This window comes from Macaca thibetana, chromosome 15 (genome assembly GCF_024542745.1).
Source record: "Macaca thibetana thibetana isolate TM-01 chromosome 15, ASM2454274v1, whole genome shotgun sequence".
Lineage (NCBI taxonomy): Eukaryota > Metazoa > Chordata > Mammalia > Primates > Cercopithecidae > Macaca > Macaca thibetana.
Genome location: NC_065592.1, coordinates 50,895,680 through 50,908,334, shown reverse-complemented (window position 1 = coordinate 50,908,334; position 12,655 = coordinate 50,895,680). Strand labels below are relative to the sequence as shown.

The window sequence follows — 12,655 nt, the reverse complement described above, 5'->3', positions numbered from 1 at the left end:
AATCCTTAGAGAAATGCAAATGAAATCCACAATGAGATATCACATCACAACTATTAAATGACTAGTAACTGAATGTTGAAAGATGACAAGTGTTGATAGGGATGTGGAGAAAATGGAACACTTGTATACTGTCAGCAGGAGCATAAATAAGTATAGCCATTATGAAAAACAGTATGGAAGTTCCTGAAAAGAATTAAAAATAGAACTTTAATATGATCCTGAAATCCCTTGGTTGAGCATATAAACATTTTAAACATTTTAAACCCAATTCTCTTTGGACTACATTTAAAAGATTTATGAGAACTTAGTAGCCAAAATATCAGAAAAAACTACTAAGGTATGCTTGCTTTTATTTAAAAACATGACAGAAAGAGCAATAAATTTTTTTCATTTAGTATTTTTTGAAAATAATTTCCCATATATCTAGTAATTCATCATAATTTATTATTTTATATAATATAGGCTATGGCAAACATGAAAACACATAGCTTGGTTCAACTAATATTTAACACTTAAATAGCTCATGATTCTTCTCAAATAAACCAAAAATTTTAAAATTTTGCAATGATGGAGGCCAGTAATAATTTAGTTCCTTTGAAATTATAATTTTATTTTCTATTTTCAATTCCTTAAACTTAAATTTTAAAATTTGATTTATTTCCCTTTGTAACAGTACTAATTTTAGAAATAAGAAAAAGCCATTTAAATAGCAATAAGATATTATTATTAATTTTAATTTACTTATAGGTTGAGTGACAAAATCTTTATCAAGTGAAAATAAAATTTCACAATAAAAATGAATTCCCTTGATGGAATAATTTTGTTTCTGGACTGGACAATTAAGAACTAAATAAACTCACTCTTCTGTAAAATTATGAGCAAAACCACTAAAATCCAACATTTCAGAATTCTGAAAATTGATCAAAACTACATGACATACTGAAAATCATCTATCAAAAAGAAATTATAAACCCTCAGTAAGACAGCAGAGTCTGAAATGCTTTGACTTGGGAGTATTCTTATATCTTTCTCTCCTGCTCAGTGGTATGGTAGCCAAAAGCCAGCAGCCTTGAAGTAAGCAGCAGAAAGAATAAGTTTGGAGCTGTGTTGAAAGCATACTTCTCAGAACATCATAATTATTTTGTCCAAAGCTGCAGGTCCATGAAAATGCATGGGTATTTGCTTTGACTCTGGGTCAGATCAAAAGAAAGGGCCCTTCCCCAGAGCACTAATAAAACATTAACAATATGCTGGCTATATCGAAGCCACCTAAGATTATGATTTCAATTGAGGTAAACAAGAGTCAGAGTCTGGAGAATTAGACAACCATAAGGGACTTTGAAAACCTCTGACATGTCCCTGGGGATCTAATAAGTTCACATTTCCAGAAAAAAAACTTGAAAAAGAAGGCCCCATTTAGTCATCACTTGTTGACCTTAACGCCTTGTGCAAAGTTAAAGCTAAGGCTGTCTTGTGACCCTCCTGAAGTTTGAGCACCTGGCTTCTCACACTGATTCCTTGGACAAAAAGTGAGGAACAAATAGGCATAATTTTAAGAAAATATTCTGACCAATCACTGGCTGGCCAGCAATTTATACTGAGGTATGATACCCTACAGAGCTGGGGCTTAAAAATAATCCCCCAAAAATTAAAAAATGAAAAGCTAACATGTAACTCAATGGACACAAGGGATGAGAATGAATGATCTAGATAATTAGCCCAGGAAAGTTTACAAACAAATCACCAAGAATAAGAAAAATAAGAACAACAAAAAGTGATATCAGCAAAATGGCTGTCTAAGTACTTCTGGCATGTTCCCCACTCCCACAGGAAAGGAAGAAGGCAACAAATAAACAGATTTCTCTGGCATGTCAAATGGAGAGCCCTGGAGTGCAGCATAGGAGTGGAGATTCACCCGTGGTGACTGGAATTTCAGAAGGGAATCATGGAGGCACCTGGCCTCTGCATCCTCATCTACCTCACTTAAATTGTGTTTGCCTGTAGTCAGGAGGAACTTCTTCTTGTGGGGAAAAGATAAGCAGAAGATCCCCACCAGTGCCTATTGCCAAGGAAAACACTTACAGCTCTTACAACAGGACAATTCTACATTCTGCAAAAACCCTGAACCAAATATGAAGAGCTGGGGGAATTCACACAACTAGATTGCCCCAGAATAGGAGCATAAAGTGTATACTCCTGACCCCAACCTTCCCACTATGAGCCAAGCTGAAGTAGCACAGCACTATCTTTATATCAAAGCCACCTCTGGAGTGTGCCCTGCTCTAAGGGCCAGTAGCTACTGCACTTCTACAGCACAGGGGATCCATCTTCATTACCCCAAGCCCATATAGGTGTGCTGAACACTATAACCCCAGCTATATGGAGCTTGAGCCCAAGATTAGTTGTGACTCTGGTCCTGTACAGCCAGGATAACAATCATAATTGACTACACTTCCCAGCCACAGAAGCAGTCTCTCTTTCTTGCCCAGGGTGAACCTGCCCTTGAGCCAAATAAACTGTTTCACACTCTATCCCAACAGGCCCCAGAGCTTCTGAGTAGCAAATATGCCCCTCCACCAGCAGAGTGGCTATACACCCATGCTTAGGATGTTAGAAACAGTATCAAGCATCACTGTGCCCCACAGACATGCCCTTGGCCTGTCTAATATCCCTATACCCCTAATAAGAGTCTGAGAAACAATCTCATAGGACACTCCTGGAAGGCATGTTCCAGGCCAGCCAAGAAGCTATGAATCTGCATACTGGGCCTTTAAAACAGCCCTACAGGCTGCCCTCAGCAGGCACGCCCTTGAATCAGCCAAGCAACCTTGCACTTAACTCAAAGATCTGAGAAACAGCACTGTGGATCACATCTAGCAGGCATGCCCCCAGGCCAACCAAGCAGTCCTGTGCCCATGTCCTGGGCCAACAAAACAGTCCTGTGGGCCAGACCCATAGAATGCTTCCAGACCAGCCAAGCAGCCATGAAGCTGTATTGGGAGCATAAGAAACAGCCCTGTGCCTGCCCCAAGTGTATGTGTCACCAGGCCAGTCAAGCAGCCATGCTCCAAAGTCAAAGAACTGAGAAATGGCCTAATGGGTCATCACACTACCCTATGCCTGCCCCCAAGCACACACAGCCTCAGGGCCAGCTAAGCAACCTTGCACCAATATCTCAAGCCTGAAAAACAGCCCCATGGGCTACTCCTTACAGAAATGCCCTGGGACCAGCTGAGTAAATATGCAGCTACGTCTTAAGCCTGAGAAACAGCCTTATGAGTTATTAGTAGCTGACACACACTTAGGCAAGCTAAGAAATCCTGGCAGGTACATCCCTAGGTCATTCAAGCAACTGTGTGCCTGTGCTTCCAGTCAGAATAGCAGCTCCATTGCCCCAACCCCAGTGAGCCAGATCCTAAGTCAGATGATCCTCCTATACCCCTGACCTGAGAAACAGCCCAGTAAGCCAACTCCTGGAAAAGCCACACCACCATTGCCACAGGTTCTCTTAGCCTAGGTCACTGAGAAACTTGCCTATGCCACTAATGTAGACTATAGCTGAAGAAACTACTTGGAGACTACACTACTGCCTCTACCCAGAACCAAGACCAACAAACCCCACAAAAGCAACACCCCAAGACCCAGTCATACAAATACATCTTTTTATATGATACCTACTCCATAAAATTGGAAGCACTGAGCAACTTTCCACCTGATGCATAGAAGTCAGTGCAGGAACACATCAATCATGAAAAAGCACGGAAATGTGTCACCTCTAAGGTAAACAATAATTCTCCAGTAACCAAACCCAGTCATGAGAAAACATATGAAATGTCAGAAAAATAATTCAAAATTATAATCTTAAGGACATGTAAGCAAAGGCAGGTAGACGACTTGATGAAATTAAAAATGCAGTTCATAATTTGAGTGAGACATTTGACAAAGAGGTGGACATAAAAAAGAACCAAACAGAAATCCTAAAGTTAAAGAATTCAATGAATGAAATAAAAAATACAATGAAATGAATGTGGTCTGAGAGACAGTTTGTTATAATTTCTGTTCTTGGGACTTTTGCTGAGGATGCTTTTACTTCCAAACAAAGAAGTACAGACTAGACCAAGCAGAAGAAAGAATTTCTGAACGTGAAAATAGTCTTTTCCAATAACACAGGCAGACAAAATAGAAAAAATAATGAAAAAAAATAAAGAAAGGCTACAGGATTGTATTAGTCAGTTTTCATACTTTCATAAAGAATCCTCGAGTCTGGGTAATTTACAAAAGTAGTTTAATTGCCTCACAGTAACACATGGCTGTGGTAGCCTCAGGAAACTTACAATCATGGTGGAAGGTAAAGGGAAAGCAAAGCATATCTTACATGGTGACAGGAGAGACAGAGAGAAGGAGGAAGCACCAGGCATTTATCAAACAACTAGATCTTGTGAGAACTCCCTCACTATCATGAGAACAGAATGGAGAAACTGCCCCATGATCCAATCACCTCCCATCAGGTTCCTCCCTTGACACGTGGAGATTACAATTCAAGATGAGATTTGGGTGGACATATAGAACCAAACCTTATCAAGGATTTATGTGATACCATTAATCAAATAAATATGCATATTATGGGAATTTCAGAAAAGAGGTGAAAAGATTAGGAAAACACATTTAATGAAATAAAAGCAAAAAACTTCCCAAGTCCTGAGAGAAAAATGAACATTAAGGAAGATAGATATCCAGGAAGGTCAAAAAAGTCTCAAATAGATTCAATCCAAGCAGGTCATTTCTGAGACATCATATACTCAAATTGTCAAAAGTGAAAGGCAAACAAAACATTTAGAAGCAACATGAAAAAAACATCGAGTCAGACATACAGGAATCTCTTTTAGGATAACAGTGGATTTCTCAGCAGAGATCTTACAGGCCAGGAAATAACGGATGATAAATTCAAAGTACTGAAAGAAAAAAATGACAACCTGTCAGTCAAGAATGTTATACCCAGCAAAACTATCCTTCTGAAATGAAATAGAAACAACATATTTCGTACACAAGTAAAAATGAAAGAAATTCATCACCATTACACCAGGCTTACAAGAAATGCTAAAGGAAGTCATGTTTGGAAGTATAAAGATAACAACTATCATTATTAAAGTAGGTGAAACTATAAAAACAAGTTGGTGGAGCTGATACACAAAGAAGAGAGAAAAATGAATGAAACATATGATTACAGAAAATCACCCAACTGCAAAAATAAACAGTACAAGATATAGAATCAAGGTATATAAAAAACAACCAGAAAACAATAAATTGACAAAAGTAAGTCTTCACCTATCCATAATAACCTTGAATATAAATGCAAATATATTAAATTCCCCAGTTAAAATATATAGAATAGCTGAACAGATTAAAACAAAACAAAACAAGACCCAACCTATGCTGCCTATAACAAATTATCTCACCTCAGAAGACTCATATATACTGAAAAAGAAGGGATGGAAAAATATGCTCCATGAAAATGGAAAGTGAACAGGAGCAACCATAGTTATATCAAGGTAGATTTGAAGTTAAAAGCTGTAAAAAGAGACACAGAAGAAAATTATATAATAATAAAAGAATCAATTTAGCAGTTATTATATTTGGCAAGTATATATGCACCCAACACTGGACCATCCAGACATGTAAGGCAAATATTATTAAAACTGAAGGGAGAAGTAGTCCTCAATATATTAATAGTTGGGGACCTTAACACCCTACTCTCAGCATTGAACACATTATCTAGGCAGGAAATAAACAAAGAAACATTGATTTTAAATGTACCATTGGGAAAATAGACTTAAGATATTTACAGAACTTTTCACTCAGCTTCAAAATAACACATATATTTTTATCAGTGCATGGAGCATTCTTAAGGTTAAGACACATGTTAGGACATAAAACAAGTCTCCACAACATTTTAAAAAATCACATCTAGTGTCTTCTCAGATGACAATGGAATAAAACCATATACCAAAAAAATGAGAAATAAGAAATATTTGAAACTATACAAATACATAGAAATTAAACAACATGCTACTGAATGATAAATAGGTGAGGGGAATAATTAAAAATAAAATGTATTTAAATTTTATTGAGACAAATGAAACTAGAAATGCAATGCGTCAAAACCTTTGGGACTCAGGAAAAAAACAATACTGAGAGGAAAGTTTAGAGTGATAAATGACTACATCAAAAAGCTAGTAAGATTTCAAATAAATTACCTGATAATATCTCTTTTAAAAAGTGAGAAAAAACCCAAAATTAGTAAAAGAAACAATAAAGATTAGAGCAGAAATCAAAACAAAAAGTTAAGTAAAAGATGCAAAAGATGAACAAAAAAATTGGTTATTTGGAATGATAAACAAGATCAATAAACTATTAGATAGACATAAAAAGACACAAATAAATAAAATTAGAAACAAAAAAGGAGACATCACAATAATTAGCACCAAAATACAAGGTATTAATAGAGACTACTATGAACAACTATACACTAACAAACAAGAAAATCTACAGGAAATGGATAAATTCCTATACAAATACAACCTACTGATGTTGAACCAAGAAGAAATAGAAATCCTAAACAGGTCAATAACAATTAACAAGATGGAATCAGTAATAAGCCTCCCAACAAAGAAAAGTCCCAGATTATATGGCTTTACTGCTGAATTTTACTGTATCTTAAAAAAAATTATGCCAACTCTTCTCAAACTATTATGAAAAAGTGAAGCAGAATAAATTTTTCCTAACTCTTTTTATAAGACTGGCATAACTCTGATACCAAAACCAGACACACTCACACATACACCTCAGACCAATATCTTCAAAGAACATAGATGAGATGCAAAAATTCTCAACAAAATATTATCAAACCAAATTTAACAACCCATCAAAAATATAATACACCATGATCAAGTGAGTTTTATCCCAGGAATGCAAGGATGGTTCAACATATGCAAATCAATAAATGTCATGTCATCCATCACATCAATAGAATGAAGGAGAAAAACTATATCTTTATCTCAATAGAGATTCACGAAGAGCATTTGATAAAATTCAACTTCACTTATAAATTTTAAATAATATTAAACACAAAAGAATAACAAATTTTAAAAGAACAAGAATATACTTTGATTAGGTAGATGTGAGTATCAGATTAACTATAATATGTTATCAAAACTGTTCAGCTTTTAGAAATAAATAAGAGATGTGCAAAGACATAGGAAAATATGCCTGAAACACAGGGTAGCAGAAAGTAGCTATTAAATGACCCTGAGAAGGCTTAGATTTTAGGCTTCATAGAGATTTTAAATGATCTATCAAAATATATTAACAGAACTAAATAAATTATATCTAACAATAAAACCATCAGAATGCTGCCTCATGAAATAGAGAATATTAGTAATGAGATAAATGCCAAGACTAGCTTGGTTGCGGAGACCCTAACCCAGCAGTGCTAGAGGAATTAAAGACACACACACAGAAATATAGAGGTGTGAAGTGGAAAATCAGGGTTCTCACAGCCTTCAGAACTGAGAGCCCTGAACAGAGATTTACCCACATATTTATTAACAACAAGCCAGTCATTAGCATTGTTTCTATAGATACTAGATTAACTAAAAGTATCCCTTATGGGAAACGAAGGGATGGGCCAAAATACAGGGATGGGTCTGGCTAGTTATCTGCAGCAGGAGTATGTCCTTAAGGCACAGATCGCTCATGCTATTGTTTGTGGTTTAAGAATGCCTTTAAGTGGTTTTCTGCCCTGGGTGGGCCAGGTGTTCCCTGCCCTCATTCCGGTAAACCCACAACCCTCCAGCATGGGTGTTATGGCCATCGTGAACATGTCACAGTGCTGCAGAGATTTTGTTTATGGCCAGTTTTGGGGCCAGTTTATGGCCAGATTTTGGGGGACCTGTTCACAACAGATAAAATTATAAGAAAGTATCAAATAGAAATTCTAGTAATTAAAAGTATAACTGAAATGGAAATTTACCAAAATTTCAACAACAGATTTGAGCGGCAGATGAATTAATGAACAACACTGAAGATAGGTCAATAGAGACTATTCAGTCTGAGAAGCAGAAAAAAATATGAACAGATCCTCAGAGACATGTGAGCCCATACAAATTGTATCAACATCCACATAATGCAATACCAGAGAAAAGACTAGAAAATTTTTTAAAGAAGTACTTTCCAAAACACTCCGAAATTGTATAAAAGATACTAATCTTCAAATTCAAGAAGCTCAGATAGAATAAATTTACCTGCAATTCCAGGTAGAAAAAGTCTAACAAGTTAATCGATGACAATAAATGAAAAATACAAATCCTTGAAAGCAGTGAGAAGGATTAACTTAACATATTGCAGAGATCCTTGTAAAAGTAATAACTGACTTCTCATCAGAAACCCTGGATATCAGAAGACAGTGGAATGACATGTTCAAAATATCTCAGACTGTAAGCTGAGAATTCTGTATCCAGCTAAAATTTCATGTAAAAATAAAAAAGAAGTTAAGACATGCCCAATTAAACAGAGAGAGAAAGATAATTTCTTGCTTGTATACTTGCCCTACATGATACATTAAAGTAAGTTCTTTAGGCTGAAATGAATAAAACACTTTATGAAACTCAAATTCACATCAAGAAGTAAAGTGCAACAAAAAATAACTACAAAGAGGGCTGGATGCAGTGGCTCATACCTGTAGTCACAGCACTTTGGAGGCTTAGGAAGGAGGTTTGCTTGAGCCCAGGTGTTTGAGGAGACCAGCCTGGGCATCATGGAATAGCCTCATCTATACAAAAAATACAAAAAAAAAAAAAAAATTAGCCAGGCATGGTGGCACATGCCTGTAGTCTCAGCTACCTGGGGGAGCTGAGACCAGAAGATTGTTTGAGCCCAGGATGCGGAGGTTGCAGTGAGCCAAGATTACACCATTGCACTCCAGCCTGGGCAACAGAGCAAGACCCTGTCCCCCCCCAAAAAAAAAAGAAAGAAAGAAAAAAGGAAAAGAAAACTACGAAGATAAATATAAAAGCCAGTGTAAATGTGGTTTGTTTGTATTCCTTGCCTTACACCGTTTTAGATGACAGCTGCACAAAACAATCATTATAAAACAGAGTTAAAAGATTATAATGTATAAACATGCAATTTGTACAGCATTAATAGTAAACAAAGGAGAAAATAGAAATATTAGAGCATGTTTTCACATACTATAAAAATTTACTGTTATTCTGAACTAGATCTTTTAAAATTAAGATACTAATTCCCATCCCCATAGCAACCACAAAAAGAAAATCCTCAAACTTTTAGCAAATAAACAAAGCAATTAAAATGGTATGCTAGAACGTAACTATTTAACATAAAAGAAGATAATAATAGAGGAAAAGAGGTAAAAATACGTGATGCATATAGTAATATATAACAAAGTAGATGTAAACCCCACCATATCCAATCAAAAGGCAGATATCCACGGAATAAATAAGTTATGATTCAACTCTATGATCCCTATGAGAGACATGTTTTAGATTCAAAAAACAAAGAGGTTGAAAGCAAAAGGATGAAAAAGTTATAATATGCAATCAGTAAACAAAAATGAGCTGCAATGCTACACTAAGACAAAGTAGAGTTAAAAGTGTTTGTAAACAATGAGAAAATTTTGTAATGATAAAGAGGTAAATCTACCTTTAAGATCTAATAACTACAAATGCATTTAATAAAGCCCTCAAATTCTGTTAGCAAAACCTGACAGAAATGAAGGAGGAAGAAACAATTGAAAAAAAAATTGTTAGAGACTTCAATACTCATTTTCAATACTAGATGGAACAAGTAGGAAGATCACCACAAAATAGAAGGCTTAAATAACTATTGTGATTGCTTCCCAGAGACAGAATAGATGCCTACACACTCAAATTTGACTCAGATATCAAGATTGATAACACCACCTGTGTACCAGGAGGGCATAAAAAGGATCTTTTTTTAAAATTTAAGATATTTATTTTAAAAAGGTTACACTATGTTTTTTGTTTGTTTGTTTTGTTTTGTTTTTAAATGGGCTCTCTGTTGCCCAGGCTAGAGTCAGTGGTGCAATCTCGGTTCACTGCAACCTCTGCCTCGTGGGTTTGAACCCTGCCTCAGTGATTCTCCTGCCTCAGCTTCCTGAGTAGCTGGGACTACAGGCATACGCCACCATGCCCAGTTAATTTTTGTATTTTTAGTAGAGACGGGGTTTCACCAAATTGGCCTGGCTGGTCTCGAACTCCTGACCTCGTGATCCACCCGCCTCGGCCTCCCAAAGTGCTGGGATTACAGGCGTGAGCCACCGCTCCCAGTCCTCACTATGATTTTTATACACTGTTGAAAACAATGACTTTTATTTATTTAAAAGCAGCAACAGTTCCCATTACTCTCATAATGTTATATTTAAGCCTTGATTTAGTTCCAGAAAATAAATAGGGTACATTTTTAATATTTTCCTAGCTCTGTCTGCTATAAGAGAATTTCAGAGTATGAAGGTAAGATGAAGCAAGACATAGAAGAACATTTTTAGATACTGACCATTTTTCCTTGTAATTTGGTGAAAATCTAGTTTCTTTCCCAAATTCTGTACTTCTATACATAAAAGTAAATTTCTATTTTAGTAGCTCTAAAAGAACTAGGTGAGAGAAGATTAGTATCCATAATAGTAAATAGCAAGTACTTTGGCAAGTCTGAATTAGAGTACAAGTGAAGACATTGACAAACTTTCTGTCTCCTGGATGTGGTATGGTATTTATGTTAGAATTAAAGCATCACAATTAACTGATTGTAGGGTGCTGGTTGGCAATCCGTCAACAGGTCTACCCCAACAGATGTGGAGACACGTGGAAAAAATATGTTAACCAAAGTGGTCAGGAGAACAAAATACAGAAAACACCATAAAACTGAGGACATTATCTCTTCTTGTCTGAAAACAGGGGTTCCCCGGAGTACAGGAAGTATTTATCAGGGGAGTGCTTCTATTCTGTTATCACAGGAGGGCTTGAAGCAGATTCCGGCCATTCATACACATCTGGCAGCAGGGAATCATATTCACTCCATCATATTCTTTTTTTAACATATTTGGCCTTGTCTTCAGGTTCTGGGTATTGGAAAGCCATTTTGTTAGCATATAGGTATTCTGTAACTTTAATAGCAATGTTAATAGAAACTTTCTGAATATTAGCAAGTGGTGGGTAAAGTCTCCCTTGGGCTAACTTTTCATCCGTCATTTGGCTTGTCAATGCCTTTGCAGCTTCTAGGAAAACATTGTCACTAATACGCTGGGTATTACAGAGAATAACAGCTAAAGATGCACCTGGAAAAATATATACATTGTTTCCTTGATCTGGTGTAAAGATTCTCCCATCTGTGAGTTTCACTAGCCCAAATGGACTGCCACTGGCAAACAAACACTTGCCCTCTGTAAGTGTATATGCTTCTTTGGCCGTGCACTCTGCCTGTGCTGTAGGATTACTTAATGCAAATATTACAGGCCTTTCATTGATAGGGGTCATGGCTCTGATTACATCAGGAGTGAAAAGATGGCCAGCACCTGCAACTCCAATTGTAGTTGAAGTCCTCATTGTATTCACCACATCTTCAAAAGTATCAGGTATGCTCTCTGGGACTGGGTAAGTAAATGGTTCCTGATAACTATCTATTTTTGCTTTCCACCCCTTAACTAATAAACCATACTTGTCAAACATCCAGATTTTCTTTTGTGCCTCTTCTTCTGACAGGCCATTTTCTACCATAGACATACTTTTTTAAGATTTGCAATTCCAGGAGTAGTCTCTCCTGTTCCAAGGAATAAGATTTTGTGTTCGGAGACTGGTTTATTAATAACTTGTTGTGTTGCAAGAAGATCTGCTAGAGCTACTGCAGCTGTCCCTTGAATATCATCATTGAAAGTGCAGTATTTTTATTGATGTTTTTTCAAGAACCTGAATGCATTATGATTTCCAAAATCTTCAAATTGAATGAGTGTGTTCCAGCCATATCTGTCAGTAATAGCTTCCATAAACTCATCAATCAGGTCATCATACTGTTTTGTGCGATCTTGTTTCTGGTACAAGCCTATGTAAAATGTGTCTTTTAAGAGTGCGATATTATCAGTTCCCACATCAATACACACCGGTTGGCATCTATCAGGCCATATTCAGGCACAAACTGTATACAAACACATTTTTCCTACTGGAATTCCCATTTCATAGACACCCAGCTCTCCAAGACCCAGAATTCTCTCTCCATCAGTCACTAAAACAATCTTAACATGATTTTCTGGCCACTTATCCACAATTGATCTAATATGACCTCTGTCTGAGATCGACATAAATAATCCCTTAGGTCTTCTAAAGATGTGTCCATACTGAGAGCAGACAAGACCAACTGTTGGTGTATATACAATTGTTATTAAACTCTGTGTCATCTTGAAGTATTCGATAAAACAATTTCTCATTTCTTTCTTGTATTTCCATTATGTAGATATACGTTTCCAAAGGGCTAGTCATTTTTTTCAAGTTTCTGTGGAATCCTAAGGCTTGAATATCTTGTGTCTGTATTTTGGGAGGTGGAAGCCCTTGAAGACCAAGCATTTGTCGTT

General features: G+C 36.4%; 1 protein-coding gene across 1 annotated transcript; it reads right to left on the bottom strand.

Moving 5' to 3' along the window:
* Positions 1 to 10,959: 10,959 nt before the first annotated feature.
* LOC126937249 (NAD-dependent malic enzyme, mitochondrial-like) lies at positions 10,960 to 11,805 on the bottom strand. The gene has a single exon (XM_050760678.1). The coding sequence runs from the start codon at positions 11,757 to 11,759 to the stop codon at positions 11,112 to 11,114; it is 648 nt and encodes a 215-aa protein (XP_050616635.1). The 5' UTR covers positions 11,760 to 11,805; the 3' UTR covers positions 10,960 to 11,111.
* Positions 11,806 to 12,655: the final 850 nt, after the last annotated feature.